The 21,218-nt window shown below is 34.9% G+C and overlaps 1 protein-coding gene across 2 annotated transcripts in view; it reads right to left on the bottom strand.

The window, feature by feature from the left end:
* Positions 1–21,218, bottom strand: part of NT5C2 (5'-nucleotidase, cytosolic II) — a 104,732-nt gene that overhangs the window by 26,255 nt on the left and 57,259 nt on the right. For both annotated transcript variants that reach the window (XM_065893715.1, XM_065893714.1), the window contains one exon: positions 19,198–19,271. In XM_065893715.1, coding sequence (XP_065749787.1) covers positions 19,198–19,271 — 74 coding nt within the window. The remainder of the gene's footprint in view (positions 1–19,197; positions 19,272–21,218) is intronic.

Raw genomic sequence — 21,218 nt, 5'->3', positions numbered from 1 at the left:
ACTGAAATGGTTTGACTGTCCTCTTCAAAGAGCCTTTTTTTTTTTCCTGTGCCGCACAGCTTGTGGGATCTTACTGATACTTCCCTGACCAAGGATTGAACCCAAGCCCTCAGCAGTAAGAGCATGGAGTCCTAACCACTGGACTGCCAGGGAATTCCCTTCCTCAAAAAGTCTTAAAGAAATAGAATTTAAGTACTTAATGAATTGGAAATCCAGGTGGAAAAATTCATTCTTCAACAACCACAGAGTATCCTAGATAATGTTGTTGTTCTATTCATCTCAAGGAAAAATTGAGGGGGTGGATAAAAAACATTTAGGAAATAAAGGAACCATTACGTAGTCACTTAATTTGGTCCCCTACCATAATGCTATAACAATTATGCCATAACAATTATAATTATCTGAATCTGATTCTTTCATATGACTGTGAAAGCAAACAAATGTTCCCAGTGATTTAAAGAATCACAATCACCTCATGATCTGCCTAGGTAACCAACTATTAGAGTTCCCTGACCCAGCAGGTTTTATCCATTACGTTTAACCTAAATCTTCCCTACACAGCTTAACTCTATTATCATTTGTCTTGTTCTCAGTGGCCATCGTAAAGCGAACATTCAGAGAATGTGTAAGCAGAAAAGAAATAATGAATCAAAGATAGCTATTATGTTAGGACTATTTTGAAAACAAGTTTATCCATGTTGAAAATGGCATGGGATATTAAAACAAAAAAGATTCATTTTAGTAATTTTACTGATGCAACTAATATTACATGACATTTAATCACACAAAAAATCTGGCTTACATTTGAATGCTTTTATGTCTGGCAATGGAAAACAAAGACCATAAACACTGGTAATGAATTATTTCTATCACTCACTGTGTAATATGGAGGACATGGAATTGGGTTTTATTAAGAAATCATTTAAATTTCCTAGTGATCTAGGAACAAACCATATATTACTGCAATTCAGAGGATGGATCTAAAATCAGTGAAAACTCTACTGGGATACAGAAATGACATAAAAGAAATCAAAGCTTAGAAACTAAGTGTAGATAAATAAATAAATAGGCTGCCTAAAAGTAATGTATAAACCTAACACAGGTAATATATAATATAAATATATACCTAAAAATAACAGCCTTGAGAGTATTTATCTCAACTAATACAAAGAACTTTAATCCACAAGAAGATAATACACTGGAGTATTATTTCTTTTTAAATTCTTCCCTAACATACAGAGACTACTCCAAAAGTATGCTCGGCTGGGGAAATTGTATTTCATTTCTTGGGGGAGGTAGTGTAAGAAATTCTTAAGTTTAAGGAAAAGCAGTAAGAGGAGCTAAAATAAAGATTATATTCTCAAATGGAAATGAAAAGACTAAAAAAAGACCTTTACATTTAAGGGCCCTTTTAAAAATAAAGTAACTTTGTTGGTATTTGGTCAGTTTTCCCCATCTGATTTTTAAATTTAACTTTATTAAGGATATTTTTTAATCACACACAAAAGTAGATAGAATATTAAATGAGCTACTTTAAACCCATTAACAATTATCACTATTTTGGATTCTTGTTTCCTCTATCATCGCTAATTTATTCTTTCCCAATTGAGTAATTTTATCAGATGAAAAAGTTTTTAAACTGATCTATAACAGAATATTTAAATAGCACACAAGTATCATATATATGCACCTACAGAATTATTTCATTACCTAGATCAGGTGATCCTTTAATTAAACTGCTTAAAAATCCTTCCCATTTAGAGGCCAATGTAATGCCAGAACAGTCTTTTTATCAGCAATAAGTTATAATAAAAGCCTTCCAAATTAAGGATTGCTCAGAAATATTTTAATTATACTATGGCTATCAATTTTATAGTCTTGATGAGAAAACCAGTTCTACCAAAAGCACTGATCTTTTGGTATTATAGTACTGGCTTAGTACTACCATGCATTAAAACTCTTAGGAGGGATTTCCCTGGGGGCCCAGTGGTTAAGAATCTGCCTGCCAATGGAGGGGACATGGGTTTGATCCCTGATCTGGGAAGATCCCACATGCCGCAGAGCAACTAAGCCTGTGTGCCACAACTACTGAGCCTGCGCTCTAGAGCCCATGAGCCAAGACTACTGAGCCCGCTGCCACAACTAATGAAGCTCGTGCTCCTAGAGCCCATGCTCCGCAACAAGAGAAGCCACCGCAATGAGAAGCCCGTGCCCCAAAACAAAGAGAAGCCTGGCTCGCCGCAATTAGAGAAAGCCTGCGGCCCTCCCTGCAACCAAAAAAAAAAAAAAAAAAAAAAAAAAACTCTTAGGAAATCAGAGTTAACACATAGGCTGATATGTTGGGCTAAAGAAAACAGAAGTGTAAACATGTGAGAAAATTTTTATATTAGGGATGCCATCAAAAATAGCTCAGTTAAAAAAAGGATAGCTTTGTTCAGTTAAAGAAACAAACTAATAAAGAAGTATTTCTACCTAAGGATCAATGAATCTATTCCTAAGTAAGTTCTCTCTAAAAGACAACTACCCCAAAACAACAGAAAAATAAACCAAAAACCTCCAAAACAAAACAAAACAATCCTGAAGTTAAAACAATCAAACTGTATTATGCCTTTTATTTTTTCCCCACCCTCTCCCCAAATAACACCTTTGAAAAGCAAACGTAATAAAATTTACCATCCAAGTGAGCCTTCTCCCATTCAAAATAATCACTCCCGAGGTAATATATATTGACACTTATTCCAGTAATGCAATCATTACTCAAAACATATCTGCAATTCTTCTTTCAAAATTACTTTCAGAGTCAAGAGCACATTGTTCTAAATATATATCCTCCCTGGTGGCACATTTTCATCAACAGATGATGAATTTAATTTAAGGTGTAGGGGGCAGTTATTGAGAGCAACCAGCAACTAAGAGGGGAATTTGAGAAGGGTTAAAAAACAGGTGTGACTACTTGAAGTAATGAAGCAGGTTTTCTTGTGGGTTTATAAACTGGCTGTGGAAACAGTTCCAAAGGAATTCCTAAAATTCTAAGAAATGACAGAGGTGTTGCAGTAAGTCTTCCCTAATAAGGTGACTTTATGAAGGATAATATCTATTTGGCAGTGTATTTTCTTATGGGCTTTCTTTTATAAAATTACTCTTTTGACCCATTTTATATGTGTTTAATTTTGCAAGGCACCTCAAATCTCTTTTGAGGATTTACATAAAAGTAAACTTTATTGCTTTATAGGTAACAAACCTTCCAGCTATGTAAACCCATTTAACCATAGGCCTGTGAAGTTCAGCTTATTCTAACTGGATCCTTGATACAAATCACTGATTGGACTCTAATACTAATTATCACTTTTCATCTTCACAATTCTCTTTTATGGGTTGAGTCCTCATAATATATTCTAATTAGATTTTTATTTTGCTTAGTTTTATGAGGCTGTTTTCCAATTTACTTTTATTGATAATTTTATCAACCACCATCCTTGTTTTTTTCTTTTATGGAAAGGGATTATCTCTTTTTGAAAAGGTTTCCCCCTCTTTTATCTGTTACCCTAGTTTCTCTGTTCACTCAGCTTATCCTCTTATTCTACTGTTTCAGAAAAACAAAAAACCCATTCAAAAGTTCTTTTAAGAAAAAAGATCACTAAGGGGGGATAATGAATGCATTTCACTTACTGAACTACACCTATTTTTATATTCCTTTAATCTTCAACTGTGAACATTTAGATCCATTCACAAACTGATAAACCCCTCAAGAATACGTCAGAGGACACACAGGTTAATAACTTTCACTGACTTGAATGCGATCATTCACTAACACAAAAACCTCCTGCACATAGACAATCTGTTTGGAGGACTGTGGAGTATGGTAATGTGCAAGTTCTACATTTTCCAAGTTATGAGAAGGATGCTCTGACTACTATCCCATGACCTAGGACAATGGGAATTTCTCTGGCCTTTTTTATTATCTTCCTTTTGGTTATCTTCCTTGGTTTGTACAAAAAACTTTTCAGGAAATGCATTCCTTTAAGAGAGTCTGTTGTCACACTAAGAACTTCAAACATCCATCCAGTTTATACACTATCCACAGTAAGTTCAATTCAACTGATGTTCCATATTAATTTAATTAATCACTATTGCAAGGAGCTCATCTTTCTTTAAGGAGAGATGTTGAAGCAGAGACATAGAAGTTTACATTGTCATATGTTTCATTTTTTTAAAAAGTGTTCTTGGGACTTCCCTGGTGGCGCAGTGTTTGGGAATCCACCTGCCAATGCAGGAGACAGGGGTTTGAGCCCTGGTCTGGGAAGATCCCACATGCCATGGAGCAACTAAGCCAGTGAGCCACAACTACTGAGCCTGCGCTCTAGAGCCCGTGAGCCACAACTACTGAGCCCTCGTGCCACAACTACTGAGCCCTCGTGCCACAACTACTGAAGCCCGTGTGCCTAGAGCCCGTGCTCCGCAACAAGAGAAGCAGCCACCTCAGTGAGAAGCCCACGTACCACAACGAAGAGTAGTCCCCGCTCACCGCAACTAGAAAAAGCCCGTGTGCAGCAATGAAGACCCAACGCAGCCAAAATTAAATAAAGAAATAAAAATTTAAAAATAATAATAAAGAAATTTTAAAAAGTGTTCTCTCTGCATATATGGTCAAATGATTTTTGACAAGAATGTCTAGTCTATTCAGCAAGGAAAGAGCAACCTTTTCAACGGTGTTGAGCAAACTAGATGTCCACATGTGAAAGAATGAAGTTAGACCCTTACCTTATAACCACACACAAAAATTAACTCAAAATGGATCAAAGATCTAAATATTAAGAGCTAAAGACATAAAACACTTAGAACATTTTCATTATATTGGATTTACCAATATAATGAAATATTTCATTACATTTCAATGTATTTCATTATATTTCATTACGTTGGATTTGGCAATGACCTCTTAGATGTGAAATCAGCAAAAGCACAGGCAACAGAAGAAAAAATAGACAAATTAGACTTCATCAAAATTAAAAACTTTTCTGCTTCAAAAGACACTATCAAGAGAGTGAAAAAACAACACACAGAATGAGACAATATTTGTAAATCATATACCTGAAAAGGGATTAACATCTATAATATTTAAAGAGCTCCCGCAACTCAACAACTACAACAAAACAAACAACCCATTTAAAAACAGGAAAAAGGACTTTAAATAGATATTTCTCCAAATAAGATATACAAATGGCTAATAAGCACATGAAAGATGCTCAACATCACTGCCAATAGGGAAATGTAAATCAAAAACCACAATGAGATACCACTTCACACCCATTAGGAAGACTATTATCAAAACAAAAACAACAACAAAAACCTGAAAATAATAAGTGTTGGCCAGGATGTGGAGAAATTGGAACCCTCTTGCATGGCTGATGGGACTGTAAAATGGTGCAGCCACTGTGGAAAACAGTGTGGCAGTCCCTCAAAAAGTTAAACATAGAATTACCATGTGATCCAGCAATTCCATTCCAGGGTATAGACCTAGAAAAACTGAAAGCAAGGACTTAAGCAGACACTTGTACACCAATGTTCATAGCAGCATTAGTCACAGTGGCCAAAAGGTGGAAGCACCCACTAACAGATGATGAATAAACAAAATGTAGTACATAAATATAATGGAATATTATTCAGCCTTAGAAAGGAATGAAATTCTGAGATATGCTACAACATGGATGAAATTTGAAAACACTATGACAAGAGATATAAGCCAGACATAAGACAAATATTCTACGACTCTACTATTTATATGAAATATACAGAATAGGTAAATTCACAGAGACAGAAAGTACACTAGAGGTTATAGGGACTGAAGGGAAGAGGAAATGGGGAGTTATTGCTTAATGGGTACAGAGTTTCTGTTTGGGATGATGAAAAAGTTCTGGAAATGGATAGTGGTGAAGATTGCACAACACTGTGGATGTATGTAATGTCACTCAATTATACGCTTAAAAATGAAGAAATAGTAAATTTTACGTTATGAATATTTTACCACAAAAAAAAAAAAGGGAAGAAAAAAGTGCTCTATCTCATTTGAGATGTCTTCAGTGACAGTACACCAATACTATATAATACTTTCATTGTTTTTCCTCACCCCTTTAAATGCCTCTAATGCCAATAAGTTTGGTAGGAATATACAACTGCTGACAGAAACATGATCTGAGTGCTCTGGACTTTAGTCCAAGTAAATACACCATGCAAAAAAATGTTCATTTAAATGTCAAGTGAATTGAGTCAATTCCAGTTAACAACAAAACAAGATCAGAGTGCATCTACTATGCCTGAGAGGATAGGATGAGAGATCAAAAGTCCTGAGATGCTTCTGCTAGTAGCAGATTTACCAAAACCAAGGACTAGTTTCTCTTAATTTCTTCCTTGATACTCCTAATAGCTTTATTCTATCTTCTCTCCCCACTTTAGGCTTGTTAATGCGAAGTGCTTAGCTTTGGCATAATTAAATTTTATCCCCAGCGGCTAATGACATGGCCTAGAAAGGAGAGGAGGACAGAAAAATTCAAAAGGAGTCTAAAATATATTTTCAATCCCTCCCAAGATTTTTTAATTGAAAAAAGCATAATTTTATAATTCTAAAAGTACAGTATTTATACAGTACTCTTAAGGCTTAAGATTGCTTCTAAAAATTAAAGAAAGAAAAATTGTGTAAAACTATAGTAGTCCCCCTTTATCTTTGGTGAATTCGTTCCAAGAGCCCCGGTGGATACCTGAAACCGTAGACAGTACCAAACCTTACATATACTATGTTTTTTCCTATACGTACATACCTCTGATAAAGCTTAATTTGTAAATTAGGCACAGTAAGAGATGGACAATAATAACTAATAATAAAATAGAACAATTATAACAATATACTGTAATAAGAGTTATGCACTCTCTCTCTCAAAATATCTTATTGTACATATTTAATGCCTTTTCCATCTTAACTAAGTACTCATCACACAAACGGTGGCCAAACTTTTGTAGTTTGAGGTGACAGCATAACGAGTTTCTATTTCCTTCTTCACAGTTTCGCGAATATTCATTCTTACTGTAGATCTTAGTAACCTCGGCATGATTGTTTTCTTTCCTTATGAAGTTGAGAACTTTCACTTTTTCACTCAAAGGAAGCATTTAAAGGCTTCTCTTCAGCAAATATGAATTGCCAGCATCACTACTCTTGCTCTTTGGGGCCATTATTAAAAAAAAAAAAGAAGGTCACTTGAACACAAGCACTGTGATATCACGACAGTTGATCTAATAACTGAGAGGGCTATTAGATGACTAACAGGGAGGATACACGGGACAAAGGGATGATTCACATTCTGGGTGGGATGGAGCAGGAAGGTACGAGATTCCATCGTGCTACTCAGAACAGCGTGCAATTTAAAACTTATGAATTGCTTATTTCTGGAATATTCCATTAAAAAAAATTTTCTGACCACAGTTGACTGTGGGTCAATGAAACCATGGAAAGTGAAACTGTAGGTAAGAGGCGACTACTGTATCTGCAGTCTAAGAATGAGGATTACATTTAAATAGATGCAAGAGCAAGATGGATTTCGCCCTAGGGAGAATTCCTATTTTGGGAACAAAATGAAGGATGATCTTTTATGCTTATGAGTTTTTTTCTCTTATTAAGTTCTCATCTAGAGGTAAGTAAATAATTTCTATACCTCTGATAGCTGGGAACAGCATGAGAAATGGAAACTGACCTGGGTTTAAATTTTAGCTATGAGTCTTAAGCCAATGTACAAGCTACATACAGGTCATTTTACCTGTTGACTTGGTGGCCTTATTTGTAAAACTGAGCTAATAATCCCTACTTCAGAGGGTTGATATTAGGATTAAAAGGTACGCTGTATATAAAGTACATTTTCTAGCTCATAATAATACATGCTTAATAAATGTTTATTCTCTTCCTCCTGACAATTTTTCAGAAAAGATGGGGGAGACTAGACACTGCCCATGGCATCCGCTATTTCTGAAATGGTAACAGAAATAAGGAACTTATTGCTGGACTTAAATGGCTCAGAACCTGAAGGTGTTGAAGCTGGTAAAATATTGGAATGTATCTCTTTGGGATCTTTGAGCCCAAGAGGGAAACAAACAAACAAAAAAAAAAACACCAAACTTCTTAATTGAAAAAAGAAAAATCAAGATGATTTTCTAAATGAACCAAGTTAGAAATAGTAATACATTTTCATAATCCTAAACCAAGAGTCACTCTGTATTTGTGAAGGACATTAAGTAAATATTAACAAATCTGCCCCCCACCCAAAAATGTTGTACTACTCTCCCTTGGGGTAAAAACTTCCGAAAACTTAACAATTCTACATATATAATTTTGATGTTAATTCCATGGAACTTACTGCATGTTTAAGTATTTCATGCAACTGCAAAGGTCAACTTGTTCTTTCCACTTAAAAGAGTCTTATTGTTTCAAAAAAGCAAATAACTCCCCTTGCATTTATTAGAAGCATATCAGTGATATCTTTGTCATAAGTAAAAAAATTTTTTTTTTTTTTTTGCAGTACGCGGGCCTCTCACTGTTGTGGCCTCTCCCGTTGCGGAGCACAGGCTCCAGACGTGCAGGCTCAGCGGCCACGGCTCACAGGCCCAGCCGCTCCGTGGCATGGGGTATCTTCCCGGACCAGGACATGAACCCGTGTCCCCTGCATCAGCAGGCAGACTCTCAACCACTGCGCCACCAGGGAAGCCCAAAGTAAAAAATTTTAACTTAAGTAAGGATCCTTTCTCAGAAATCTATTCCTTCAGCATGATCCTGCTAAGGAATAACCCTTCACTGAAAACACTGCTTAATTTCTACGGAAACATAATCTGATGCCAAATACCTTGTCATTAAAAATTTACTCAGAAAAGAACTTTAACTTTCTGTTAAGTTTGTGATCATTTGCAATACTTAAGAAGAAGATTCAAAAGAATGATTAAATATTCCACTGCCATCTGTTTAGCACTCCAGGTTTTCCCACAAGATATAGGAGTACAAAACAAATGAGTTTAATATTGACACTTTTCTCCTTAGAGTTTCCCTTACGCTCAAGTTCAGTATATTAATATTTTGGTATCACCAGTCAGAGCAAGAAAACTACTTTCATTGCATTTATCATTTTATATACATTATTCCATTCAAAATTTATACCAATAGTTTATCCCTGTACTCACTCCTTCCTTCATTTTGGATTAAATGAAGGAACTGAGATTCAGGCAGGCTAAGTAACATGCTGGTGGCCAAGAGCTAGTAAAAGGTAGAGCTGGGATCCAAACCCAAGTCTATCACACTCTGAGGTTTCTTCTTCTTCTCCAACCACATAGCCTCTAAGGTAAAGATGAAGAACAAGACTGGGCCTAAACTCAGAGTGTTATGGGACTTATCCCTCAAAACAGAAAGAGGGTTATTCTGGCTTTTTTTTTTTAATCACTTTTTTATACCCAGATTACTGTCACTTAACAGCTATTGACTAGCATTTTGCTTGTTAAAGAAACCACATTTTGTAGATTAGCAGTCTGTCAGAAAGTGATGATCTGTAACTGTCAGGAGGTAATGTAAGTACATTATGTCACTCATTTCATCACAAAAGATTTTCTCATTTGAAACCTCAGCAATAAATTTCTGGGTATAATATTATGAAACTAAGTAACAGAATACTAAGAGTAATGGCAACCACAGGTCTTTTTATGCCTATATGCCAGTTGAAAAATGAACAAGCACTAAACCTTAAAAACTCCAATCCTCCTTTTGTTTTCTATTTTCACTCTTCTGTCCACTCTTAGTAACAACAAATTCAGCAACATAACATTTTTAGGAGTCCTCTATGCAAACAAAATCAAAGAAACAAAATTCACAAATAGTATAGATTGGTCCCTTCATTCTGTGGAGAGGGAGTAACTGGGTTAAAAACAACTTTCTTGCTCTCTGACAAGTCCAAAGACCTAATCTTAGGTTGACTATCAAGATCTTTTTTGGCTTGATTTGTCCTGGAGAATGCACTTACAAGTCTGATCCATCTGTCTGTCCCACTTAAGCACAAAAAGGCTAAAGATCACTCTCAGAAAAAGACCACAAACAAATTCTGAGGTCTAAAAAGACCTACACTAGGGCAACTTAATAAAGGGAAACCAGAGCACTCAACAGGTCTAATTAAGGGGAAGAGAAGCCAAGGGAAAAGAAAAACACTTATCTGTAGAGGAAGCCAAAAATGCAAAGGACCAGTTTCTGATATACATCATGTGGAAAGAATGTTGATAAAGTAATTGGGGTGAGAGAGGAATTATAAATAGGCCTAATAGGTACTTTTTATATGAAACATAGTCCACCATTAGTCAGTGGCAAAGCTAATATACAAGACTAAGTATGACCTAGATTCTAAACACTGACTTTCATATATAAACTAATCTGTACTTAGTAGAAAAACTGGTTAGACCATAATTAACATACATAATCCCATTAGAGAAATAAAGTGTTAATCTACAGTATTACAGACATGGAGCTAAATAAATACCAATACTGGCATTAATTCTCTAGGCAGATTTCAGGATTAAAACTGATTTAGGTCCAAAAGTTTTTTGTTTGGGAGTTTTAATTTTTATTTTATATAAAAATGTCAATCTTACATAGATATCCTGCAAATAAACTAATAAAAACTAAAATGTATAGCTTGCTTTAATTATAGGGATAGCTGATGATAAAGGGATCGTCTCTAAAAAACTGTTTGAGCTATGAGGCTGACATTCAGATCAGATGAAGATAATAAGGTTCCCATCAGAATGGATTTGATACTGAACACTGTGATTCATTTCATTTAGGGGAATAAATGTACCAAACTGTAAGCAATATCATAAAATTTTAAAAAATTAAGGCCATCAATTTCTCTTTTAATAAACTAAACAAACAAACAATCACCACAACTTAACTTCATTCTACCAAAAGTCCATATAATTTACTTTTGGAAAATTACAAGTTTGGAATAATTATATACATACAGCTTAACATTCTTATAGAGTCCATGTATGTATTCCTGCCTCAATTATCTTCCTCCTTATTTATTAGTGACAAATCAAAGTTTTAAATGATTATTCATCACTAATTCTATCAACCCCAACATCTGACATGAATAACATGAGGATTATTCAAAGCCAATTTTCTTACCTATCAATATGAATTAAAGGCGAAAAATCAGAGCTAACCCAAACCATGACACCCCTCCTCCCAAAGGAGGTCTCCTGTGGCCATTTTCTAGACCAAAAACAGAACTGTTTCCTTATGAAAATAGCTTAAGTCTCCACAATTAGACCCCATCCCCAAACACTTTCCATGAAAAAGTCATGTATATTTCAAACATTTGTAAACAGGGGAAAAGAAACTTTGAGAAAACCTATGTAACTGTTTTCTGAGAAGAAATTTAGGCAAAGTTTACAGCATGATAAGGTAGGCCCTGAGCCAATAACCACCCTCTCTCACTGAATGTACCATTCCAAAACATGACTGCCATTTGAGATGTGATGTCCTATCCAGACACTTCAGAAGCATCAATCCTAGCCTTACTATCAATTTCACTACATTCTAACTCTGAAAACTAGTAATCCATCTATGCTGTAAGTGATAACTCTGTATCACTCAAAATATCGTTCACCAGAATAGCCAATTCATAGATTATGCTAATAGCAATTTTATAGCATATCTAATAATTTCATTTCATATAAAATGAACATTTATTGGCTTGTTCCTTCCCCCAATAAAGAAAAGCAAATGGTTATTGAACGTCTTCTCTAGTTAGGAATAGTATACACGAGGGTAGCTATTTATTGTAACTGCTACTATTTATTAAGCCCTTAATATACACTGAAATTATTCTGAAAAAAAGGCTAAAACAACCAATTCCCTAATCCCCCGAACTCTAAAGTCAAAATATACAGGGGGAAAAAAATTGAAAGAAAGTGCATTGTGCCACATTTCATTCTGCACAAAGAATCAACATTTTCCAGTAACACCTGAAGCAAGAAAGTAGGCCAACAACATAAAAAATGTTAATGGTGCTAAGAGTTAGAATACAGAAGCAAGGGCTTCCCTGGTGGCGCAGTGGTTGGGAGTCCATCTACCGATGCAGGGGACATGGGTTCGTGCCCCGGTCCAGGAAGATCCCCCATGCCGCGGAGCGGCTAGGCCCGTGAGCCATGGCCACTGAGCCTGCACGTCTGGAGCCTGTGCTCCACAAAGGGAGAGGCCACAACAGTGAGAGGCCCGCGTACCGCAAAAAAAAAAAAAAAAAAAAAGAATACAGAAGCAAAACAATCAAACTTAAAAATTATCATCAGAAATAAAAATGGTTAATGCCTAGGTCCTAACAAAAAATATAAACCAAATAAAGATAATGATGTCTGGAATATCTGGATAATACTTTATTAATTTTATAAGTAACTACCTTTTGTTTTTTTAACTACTGTTTTTATAGTTAATAATTATCATAAAAGCAGGTTGTAACCTCAGAGTTATAAATAAATACTTTAAAATCACCTTTAAATGTAAATCTTCCAGGCTTCCCTGGTGGCGCAGTGGTTGAGAGTCCGCCTGCCGAAGCAGGGGATATGGGTTCATGCCCCGGTCCGGGAAGATCCCACATGCCGCGTAGTGGCTGGGCCCGTGAGCCACGGCCGCTGAGCCTGCGCGTCCGGGGCCTGTGCTCCGCAACGGGAGAGGCCACAACAGTGAGAGGCCCGCGTACCGCAAAAAAAAAATAATAATAATAAAAATTAAATCTTCCTCATTTTCGTGCACTCACTGAAACCAAAAGGTGGTTCTTTGGGGCAGGACTGGTAACATAGATAAACCTCTGGCTAGACTGATGAAGGAAAAAAAAAAAAAAAGGCATAAATTACCAGTATCAGGAATGAAAATAGGAACATTACTACAGATCCTACAGACATCAAAAGAATAATAAAAAAATAATTTGATGCCAATGTATTTTAAACTTAGATGAAATGGCACAAATTATCAAAATTAATCCAAGAAGAAATAGAAACTTGCCCTACATCTATGTTTAAAAGTTGAATGTATAATTTGAAACCTTCCCACAAAAAGATAACTCCAGGCCTACGCGGTTTCACTCCTATCAAATATTTAAGGAAAAAATAATACCAATCCTACCCAAGCTTTCCAAAAATAAGAAAATGAAATGGGGGAATTCCCTGGCAGACCAGTGGTTAGGACTCTGTGCTCTTACTGAGGAGGGCCCAGGTTCAATCTCTGGTTGGAGAACTAAAATCCCACAAGCTGCGAGGCACCGCCAAAATACAAACAAACAAACAAACAAAAAAAAAAAAAGAAAAGAAAAAGGGAAAGCGAAATGGTTTCCAACTCAGTATATGAGGTCAGCATTACCCTAAAGTCAAAATTAGACATTACAAGAAAACTATCAACTAATACCCCTCATGAACAGAATGCAAAAATCCTCAACAAAATATTGGCAAATCAAATTTGCCAATAAAAAAATAAATAAAAGGTACATGACCAAGAGGGATTTATTCCAGGAATGCAAAATTGGTTTAACATTCAGAAATCAATCAATGCCATTCACCCTTTTAACAGACTAAAAAAGAAAAACCATATGATCATCTCAATTGAGGCAGAAAAATATTTGATGAAATTTAGCACCCAATTCATGTAAAAAACTCTCGGACAACTAAGAATAAAGGGGAACTTCCTCAACCTAACAAAAATCATCTACAAAAAACCTGCAACCAACATCATACTTAATAGTGAAAACTAAACATTCTCTCTTTAAGATCAAGAACACCCAAGGAGGTCAATTCTCAACACCTCTATTCAACATGGTACTACGGTTTTAGTCAGTGCAATGAAGCCAAAATTTTTTTAATAAGATATATATAGATACGAAAGGAAAAAGTAAATTATTTGCAGACCATATGATCATATATGTAGATAATTCTAAGGAATCTACAAAAGAGCTCCTAGAACTATTGAATAATAAGCAAGTCACAGAACACAAAAATAAGCTGCATTTCCAAATGCAAATGACAAAAAAACAGAAAATGAAATTTAAAACACCATTTACAACTACATAAAAATATGAAATACTTAACAAATGAATGTGACAAAATATGTATAAGAGCTTTACACCAAAAATCACAAAAAAATTGCTAAAAGGTAAGAAAGAAGATTAGGTAAATGGAATGATGTATTAATGTTCATGGACTGGAAGATTCTATGTAGTTAAGATGTCAATTTTCCAGAAATGAAACAAGGGATCAAGACAATCCTAATCAAGATCCCACCAGGCTTTTTTGAAAAAGTGATAAGCTTATTCTAAAATTTATACAGTAATGTGAAGGACCTAGAATATCAAAACCATTCGAGAAAAGAATAAAGTTAGAGGACTTAACACTACCTGACTTCAAGACTAACTATAGGGCTTCCCTGGTGGCGCAGTGGTTGAGAGTCTGCCTGCCGATGCAGGGGACATGGGTTCGTGCCCTGGTCCGGGAAGATCCCACATGTCGCAGAGCAGCTGGGCCCGTGAGCCATGGCCACTGAGCTTGCGCCTCTGGAGCCTGTGCTCCTCAACAGGAGAGGCCACAACAGTGAGAGGCCCGCGTACAGCACACACACAAAAAAAGACTAACTATAAAACCTACAATAATCAATCAAGATCATGTGATAGGCACTTAAGACCAATGGAATAGAATGTCAATAGACATACCAACATATATTGGTCAATATATTCAGAAGGTATATATCTGACAAAGGACCAGTATTCAGAACATATAAAGAACTTCCATAGCTTGAAAATAAAAAGACAACCCAATTAAACCATGCGCATTTGAATAGGCACTTCACAAAAGAAATACAAATAGCCAATAAGTACATGAAGATTTTCAACATCACTAGTTAACAGAGGAATACGAAGTAAAATCACAATGAAATAATACTACATATTCACTATAATGGCTAAATTCAAAGCACTGACAATGTCAAGTGTAAACAAGGAGTGAAGCAACTAGAAATCGCATATTTGCTGAGTAGAAATTTAAAACAGTATCACTACTTTGAAAAACCATTTGTCAGTTCCCTAGAAGGTAAACATAATCTGGCAATTACACTCCGAAGTATTTTCCCAGGAAAAAAATAAAAATATACATCCACAAAAAGACTTGTACACCACCAATATTCTTAACAGTTTTACTCACAAGAGCCCTAAACTGGAAACAACCCAAATGCTCATCAACAGATAAATAGATAAACAAATTGCAGTATAAAAACAAAGGACTACTACTTGGCCTCCCCTCCAAAAAAAAAAAGTAAAGTTTAAAGAGAAAGGAGAATTTCATAATTTTGACTGGTTAACATCACTAGTAGTAAGACCTATCAACATTATGTACCCCTGGTATCATGCTCTAAGAAGGGCACATCACTTCTGTGGTATTCTTCCCAAATATGCATAATACTTCAATCTATTCATGAAGAAACATCAGACAAACCCGAATTGTGAAATATTCTACAAAAATACCTAACCAGTACTCTTTGAAGTGTCAAAGCAATGAAAGATGTAGGAAGTGTCACAGAAGAGACAAAGGATATATGACAACCAAATGCAATGTGAGATTCTGGTTTGGATCTTGGATTGGAATAAAGGACTTTAGTGTAAAAACTGAATAAAGTCTGTAGTTCAATTAACAGTACTGTACTAATGTTAATTTCTTAGTTTTTATAATTGTACTACAGTCAACCATGGTCAAGTAAGATGTTACCATTAGGAGAGACTAAAGGCAAACTCTTATTTTTGCAGCTCTTCCATAGGTCTAAAAATATTTGAAAATAAAAAGTTTTAAAAGTTAGGGGCAAAAAAAGAATGAACTGCCTACTGACAGACACACGTGAATAAATCACAAAAAAAATTATGCTAAGCAAAAGAAGCCAGAAACAAGAGTACATTAGAATATGATTCCATTTACATGAAATTCTGGAAAGGTAAAATTAATCTGTAGTGACAAAAAGCCCTGAGGCAAAGAGTGGGGCCAGAGAGAGAAGTAACTTCAAAAAGGCAATGAGGGAACTTTCTGGAGTGATGGAAAAATTCTATATCTTGATTGTGGCAGTGGTTACACAGGTGAATACATTTTATCAAACTCAATCTATATACTTAAAATGCATGTATTTTATTGTATGTAACTTATTCCTCAATATAGTTTATTAAAAATTTAAAAATAAGTTCGTATTTGAAAGTATTTAACTTGACTTATTAGTGTACATTTTATACTGGGTAAACTAAAATACTATGATTGATTCTTAAACTGATATATTAAAACTTATGCACCCAAATTGTTCATTCAATAAATATTTACTGGGCAACTACTATATGTCAGGCTTTAGGCAACACAAAGGATATAAATGTGAAAAAGAAAGCCCTTACCCTTGAGGAAGTCACAGGCCAAAGGGGAGGCATGCAAGTGAACAAAAGCTGCAAGTGACATACAAATTGCTCTGGGGAATGATATAGCAAGGTGTCAGCACTGCACAGAGAAGGCAATGTCTCAGAAAAGTCTTCAGAAAGAATACAGGCCCTTTCCATGAATTCACCCTGTGAGGCTATTACACTTATTTCAGGGATATTTATCGAAGCTTTCAAAAAACACTTCTTTTAGTCTTGTCTCTCTACTTCATGGCACATTTTTCTGATGAAAAGTCCTTAGCACTTCAAGGGTGCAGTTTGTTTGTTAAAATTACCAAAAGTTATTCACAGACAAATTTAATGAATACCATTCTGGAAAACAGGTGACAGGTATGAAGTCAATAAACTTGTTTTCCTACATGCTTTATGAAGTGAAGGCAATACCACAGGGTAGTACCAATGTTTTTCATCCAACATAGAACTGTTGGAAGAATATATAGTCTCTCAAGGGGGCTACTTTAAAGAGCTTTGCCCTTTTGAGTGCTTAAGTCTCAGTTTGTTTGGGGGGGGGTGCTTATTACTTTGAAATTATACCTCACTATAAACTGTCAATATTCAAAATAATAATTTAAATTTATTATATACATATATATCATATACGTAAACACAATGCTTAATTAAGTTTGAATCGTAGTTCAGCTATATCACAGCTAAATGTTTTTAGACAAAGTCCTTAAAAAATCAGCATCTGCTGTAAAATGAAGACAATAGTAGTAGTATCTGCCTCATAGGATTTTGTAAATATTAAATAAGTGATGTGAATGAGATAATCTACGTATTAAATGAAATAACCTATGTAAAACACTTAGAACAGGGCTTGGCATATGATAAGCACTTAATAAATGTTAATAATTATTGTTACATATAAGCAAAGTATATTAGTGTCTAGACTAAGAGTAAGCATTAAAATATAAAGTGGGATTACAAAAAAAAAAAGCATATAAGAAGAAGAAACCGTAAGGCAGCTTTAAAGTTTAGAAACTAAGATTCAGTGACTTTTTTGTTAAACAAGAGAATTCTTTTTTAAATTATTCTATGGGAATATACATTTATCTTAATGTTCAGTAACAAAATGTGCCAGGCACATTACAGGTTTCCAATAAATACTTATTGAATTGAACTACTTCAATACAGTGAGACTGTCTTAATAACCAAGAAAAAAAGTTTGTCACGTTTCAGCCCCATTAACTTCTACTTCTGCTTTAGTTAATATCCCTTTCAGCTGCCAGACTACCTTGCCATTCTTTTCCCTGGAAAGTAGAATTCTAGAAAGGAGAAAGAATGCAAGATTTTCTCCCAATTTGGACAGCAAGATCTACATTGAGAAAGTATAGCGCTTCGAACTGCTTTCTGACAAGTATACCTAAAAGTGTCTGTGTCCAATTAGGAAAATATAAAAGAATCTAACTGCTGCAAAAACAGTTTTAAGGCAATAGAATACCAAATAAATAACAAAGAATACAGAGGGAAGAAAGAGAAATTCAAATCAAGTCAGTGTATATTTTCAATATAGAACTTGTTTGGTAAAATATCATACCCACATATATGTGGCAAGTACCTATAAACTACATGTGTTCATTTTTGTACATTTATATTATTCACTTATATTTATAGCCTAAATTGAACATCAAATTGAGATTTGTTTAATTTGAGATGATATAAACCTTCTAATATGTTATATAAAGTTTCTGAACATAAGTGAATTAATACATCTTAATGTTTTTGTGTACTTAAAGACAGTATTTTTTAGAGAAAATTTCTGAAAGCTTCTTTTCTGAGTGTCACAGTTGTATACATGTGCGTGTACATACATATATGCACATGTGCTCAACTCAGTTCTTCATCCCTACTTTTCTTTTTTTTTTTTAACTGAAGTACAGTTAGTTGATTTACAATGTTGTGTTAGTTTCAGGTGTACAGCAAAGTGATTCAGTTTTATATATATATATAATATATTCTTTTTCAGATTCTTTTCCATTATAGGTTACTACAAGATATTGAATATAGAATATAGTTCCCTGTGCTATACAGTTGATCCTTGTTCATCCCTACTCCTTAAATTAAATGACATTTTTGTCAGACTGCAAATATTTTAATAAAAACTTCATAAGTTCTGAACAGATGCTGCAACTATTGGCTAATACACTGAGTATTTCAAATACATCTCAGAGATATGAAGGGAAAAACAGCAGAGTGCTGGTGTTTAAGGTCTATTTGATAATGAACAAAGTAATAGCTGTAGTTTTTAAAAAGTCTTTACATAGTATATGTGCAATCACTTCAATAGAAAATCAACACATTTTTCATTTGTCTTAAGAAAATATTAAAAATTTTAACTTATAAACGTTTACCGGTGGTAGAGAGATACAAAATTCCATCCTTGAAGAACAGCTTAATAGAGTAAAAACCAAAAGTGCCCAAATACACACAGTAATGTATAATTTCATCATATCATTTCTTACCAGGGTCTCTAAAATAATTTAGCACTTGTTCTACCTATCTCTACAATCTAGATCTCAAGGACATCTGGTAATTTCAATATTCACAAATCTCAGTGAAAGAGACTGAGCTAAATATATGACTGGCAGCTAAATATATGACTACGTCAACAAGTGTTTATTGAATGGCCTACTGTGTTATATCCTAAGTAGTAGTTCTTAAGCAAGCAGAAAGTGCTACTTACCAGCAAGTGTATAATCCATATCAAAACCAAAACACTTTATTTTTTCCATGGCTAAACTTCGGTTCACAAACACCCTAAAGAAAGGAGTAAAAAATGATATCTCAATTAACACTTAAACAACAACAAAAATTAAGTTCAATGGAATTATTTGGCTATCTTTCTAGAATGCATTTAAATACCAATATTAAGATTCATAATATAAATTATTCAAGTCCTCCTTATACCATAAGTGACATCAGATATTATACAAAAATACGTAAATTTCCTTATTGTGTCTTGATTTTAATGATGCCATGTACTCAAGTTTTCAGAGAATCAGCTCTCCTTTTCTAAGTCAGACCCCATAAAATAAGCTTATTTCTGAGATTTTATAATTCATTCACTCATTCATTTAGTTTATTTAATAAACAGAGGTTCATTTAAAGCCTACCATATGCCAGACACTAAAGACACAAATATAAACAGATTCATGTGACAAATACTTACTGAATGCCTACTATATGCCAGATACTGTGATATGGTAGAGAACAAAAGAGTACCTGCCCTCATGGAACTTATATTTTAACTTACAATCTCTATCCTTGAGGAATTCAGCATAGCAGGAGAGAGACTTATAAGCAAATAATTATAGCAATTCAATAAATGCTATAAAATAACATGAGGAGAGAAAACAAGTTGTTTAGAGACCAGATGAGATGTCTGAGCTGATTTTAACAATTAGTAGAAGTTTTCCAGTAGGACAAAGCAAGAAGGGCATTTCAGACAGAATGGCAAAGGAAAAGACAGGGTTTGTAATGAACCAAAAAACATTTACTGAGGCTGGAGCTGGGTTTTCTTTGGTTTTACTTTTGTTTGTTTTTGCAAACGGAAGTTTTCCAGAGGAGAAGGGAAGGAGGCAACAAAGGTTATGAAGGTAAAAAAAGGATAGCAAGGGTCAAATCAATGAAGACTTTGTATGTCACATTAGAGAGTTTGGACTTTATCCTTCAGGCAAGAACAAATTAGCAGATTTTGATGAAATGAAATAATCAGATTCAAATTTCAGAAAGATCGCTATGAAGACACAGAGAAAACTAAACATAATAGTATGGTCGATCATCACCATGATGGTGCTTTGTGGCAAGTTTTAATCATCTCTGAAAATAAGGATACCCCCTCCATCTGATCCCAAAGTATGGTGGGCAAAATTACTGAATGGTTTATCCTCTTATTACCAAACCTCTTCTTTGCCTTCATTTCATAAGTAGCTATGAGAAATGAGAATGCTACAAATCACCCAGGAAACTTGGTAGAAATAAAGATACCTGGGCTGGGCTTCCTGCATTAACAATATAGGTCAGTAGTCTCCAAAGAGGAGTGACTGCACCTGGGGATACAGAAGACTCCACTGGGATACAGAAGAAAATATTACAGCTTCTACTCAAATTTATCTCATCATTTTAAAATGTCTAATTTGTGTATGTTTTCTACTACATACAAGTAAGAATAGTAGTATAGGTAATTTATAAATAAGCACACACAGGGATGAATGCTCCATATTTTAACTGTGAAATACTCAAGAGTTTGGAAACCACTAATCTAGATAATGACTTTTTAAAAAAACTTCACCAACTCAAATATTACTGTTTTAAACTTTATTAGAAAACTTTTCCTCTCATCTCAGAATGTATGTACCAATTTTATTTTTTTTTTAACTTTTTATTTTATATTCGAGTATAGGCAATTGACGATGTTGTGATAGTTTCAGATGCACAGCAAAGGGACTCAGCCATATATATGCATGTATCCATTCTCCCCCATACTGCCCTCCCATCCAGGCTGCCACATAACACTGAGCAGAGTTCCCTGATATGCACTAATTTTAAATGCAGACAAATAATCAAATATTTGCTTAAAAATATTTTAATAGGGCTTCCCTGGTGGCGCAGTGGTTGAGAATCTGCCTGCTAATGCAGGAGACACGGGTTCGAGCCCTGGTCTGGGAGGATCCCACATGCTGCGGAGCTACTAGGCCCGTGAGC

Source organism: Phocoena phocoena, chromosome 16 (genome assembly GCF_963924675.1).
Source record: "Phocoena phocoena chromosome 16, mPhoPho1.1, whole genome shotgun sequence".
NCBI lineage: Eukaryota > Metazoa > Chordata > Mammalia > Artiodactyla > Phocoenidae > Phocoena > Phocoena phocoena.
This window is presented reverse-complemented; position numbering and strand designations above follow the sequence as displayed.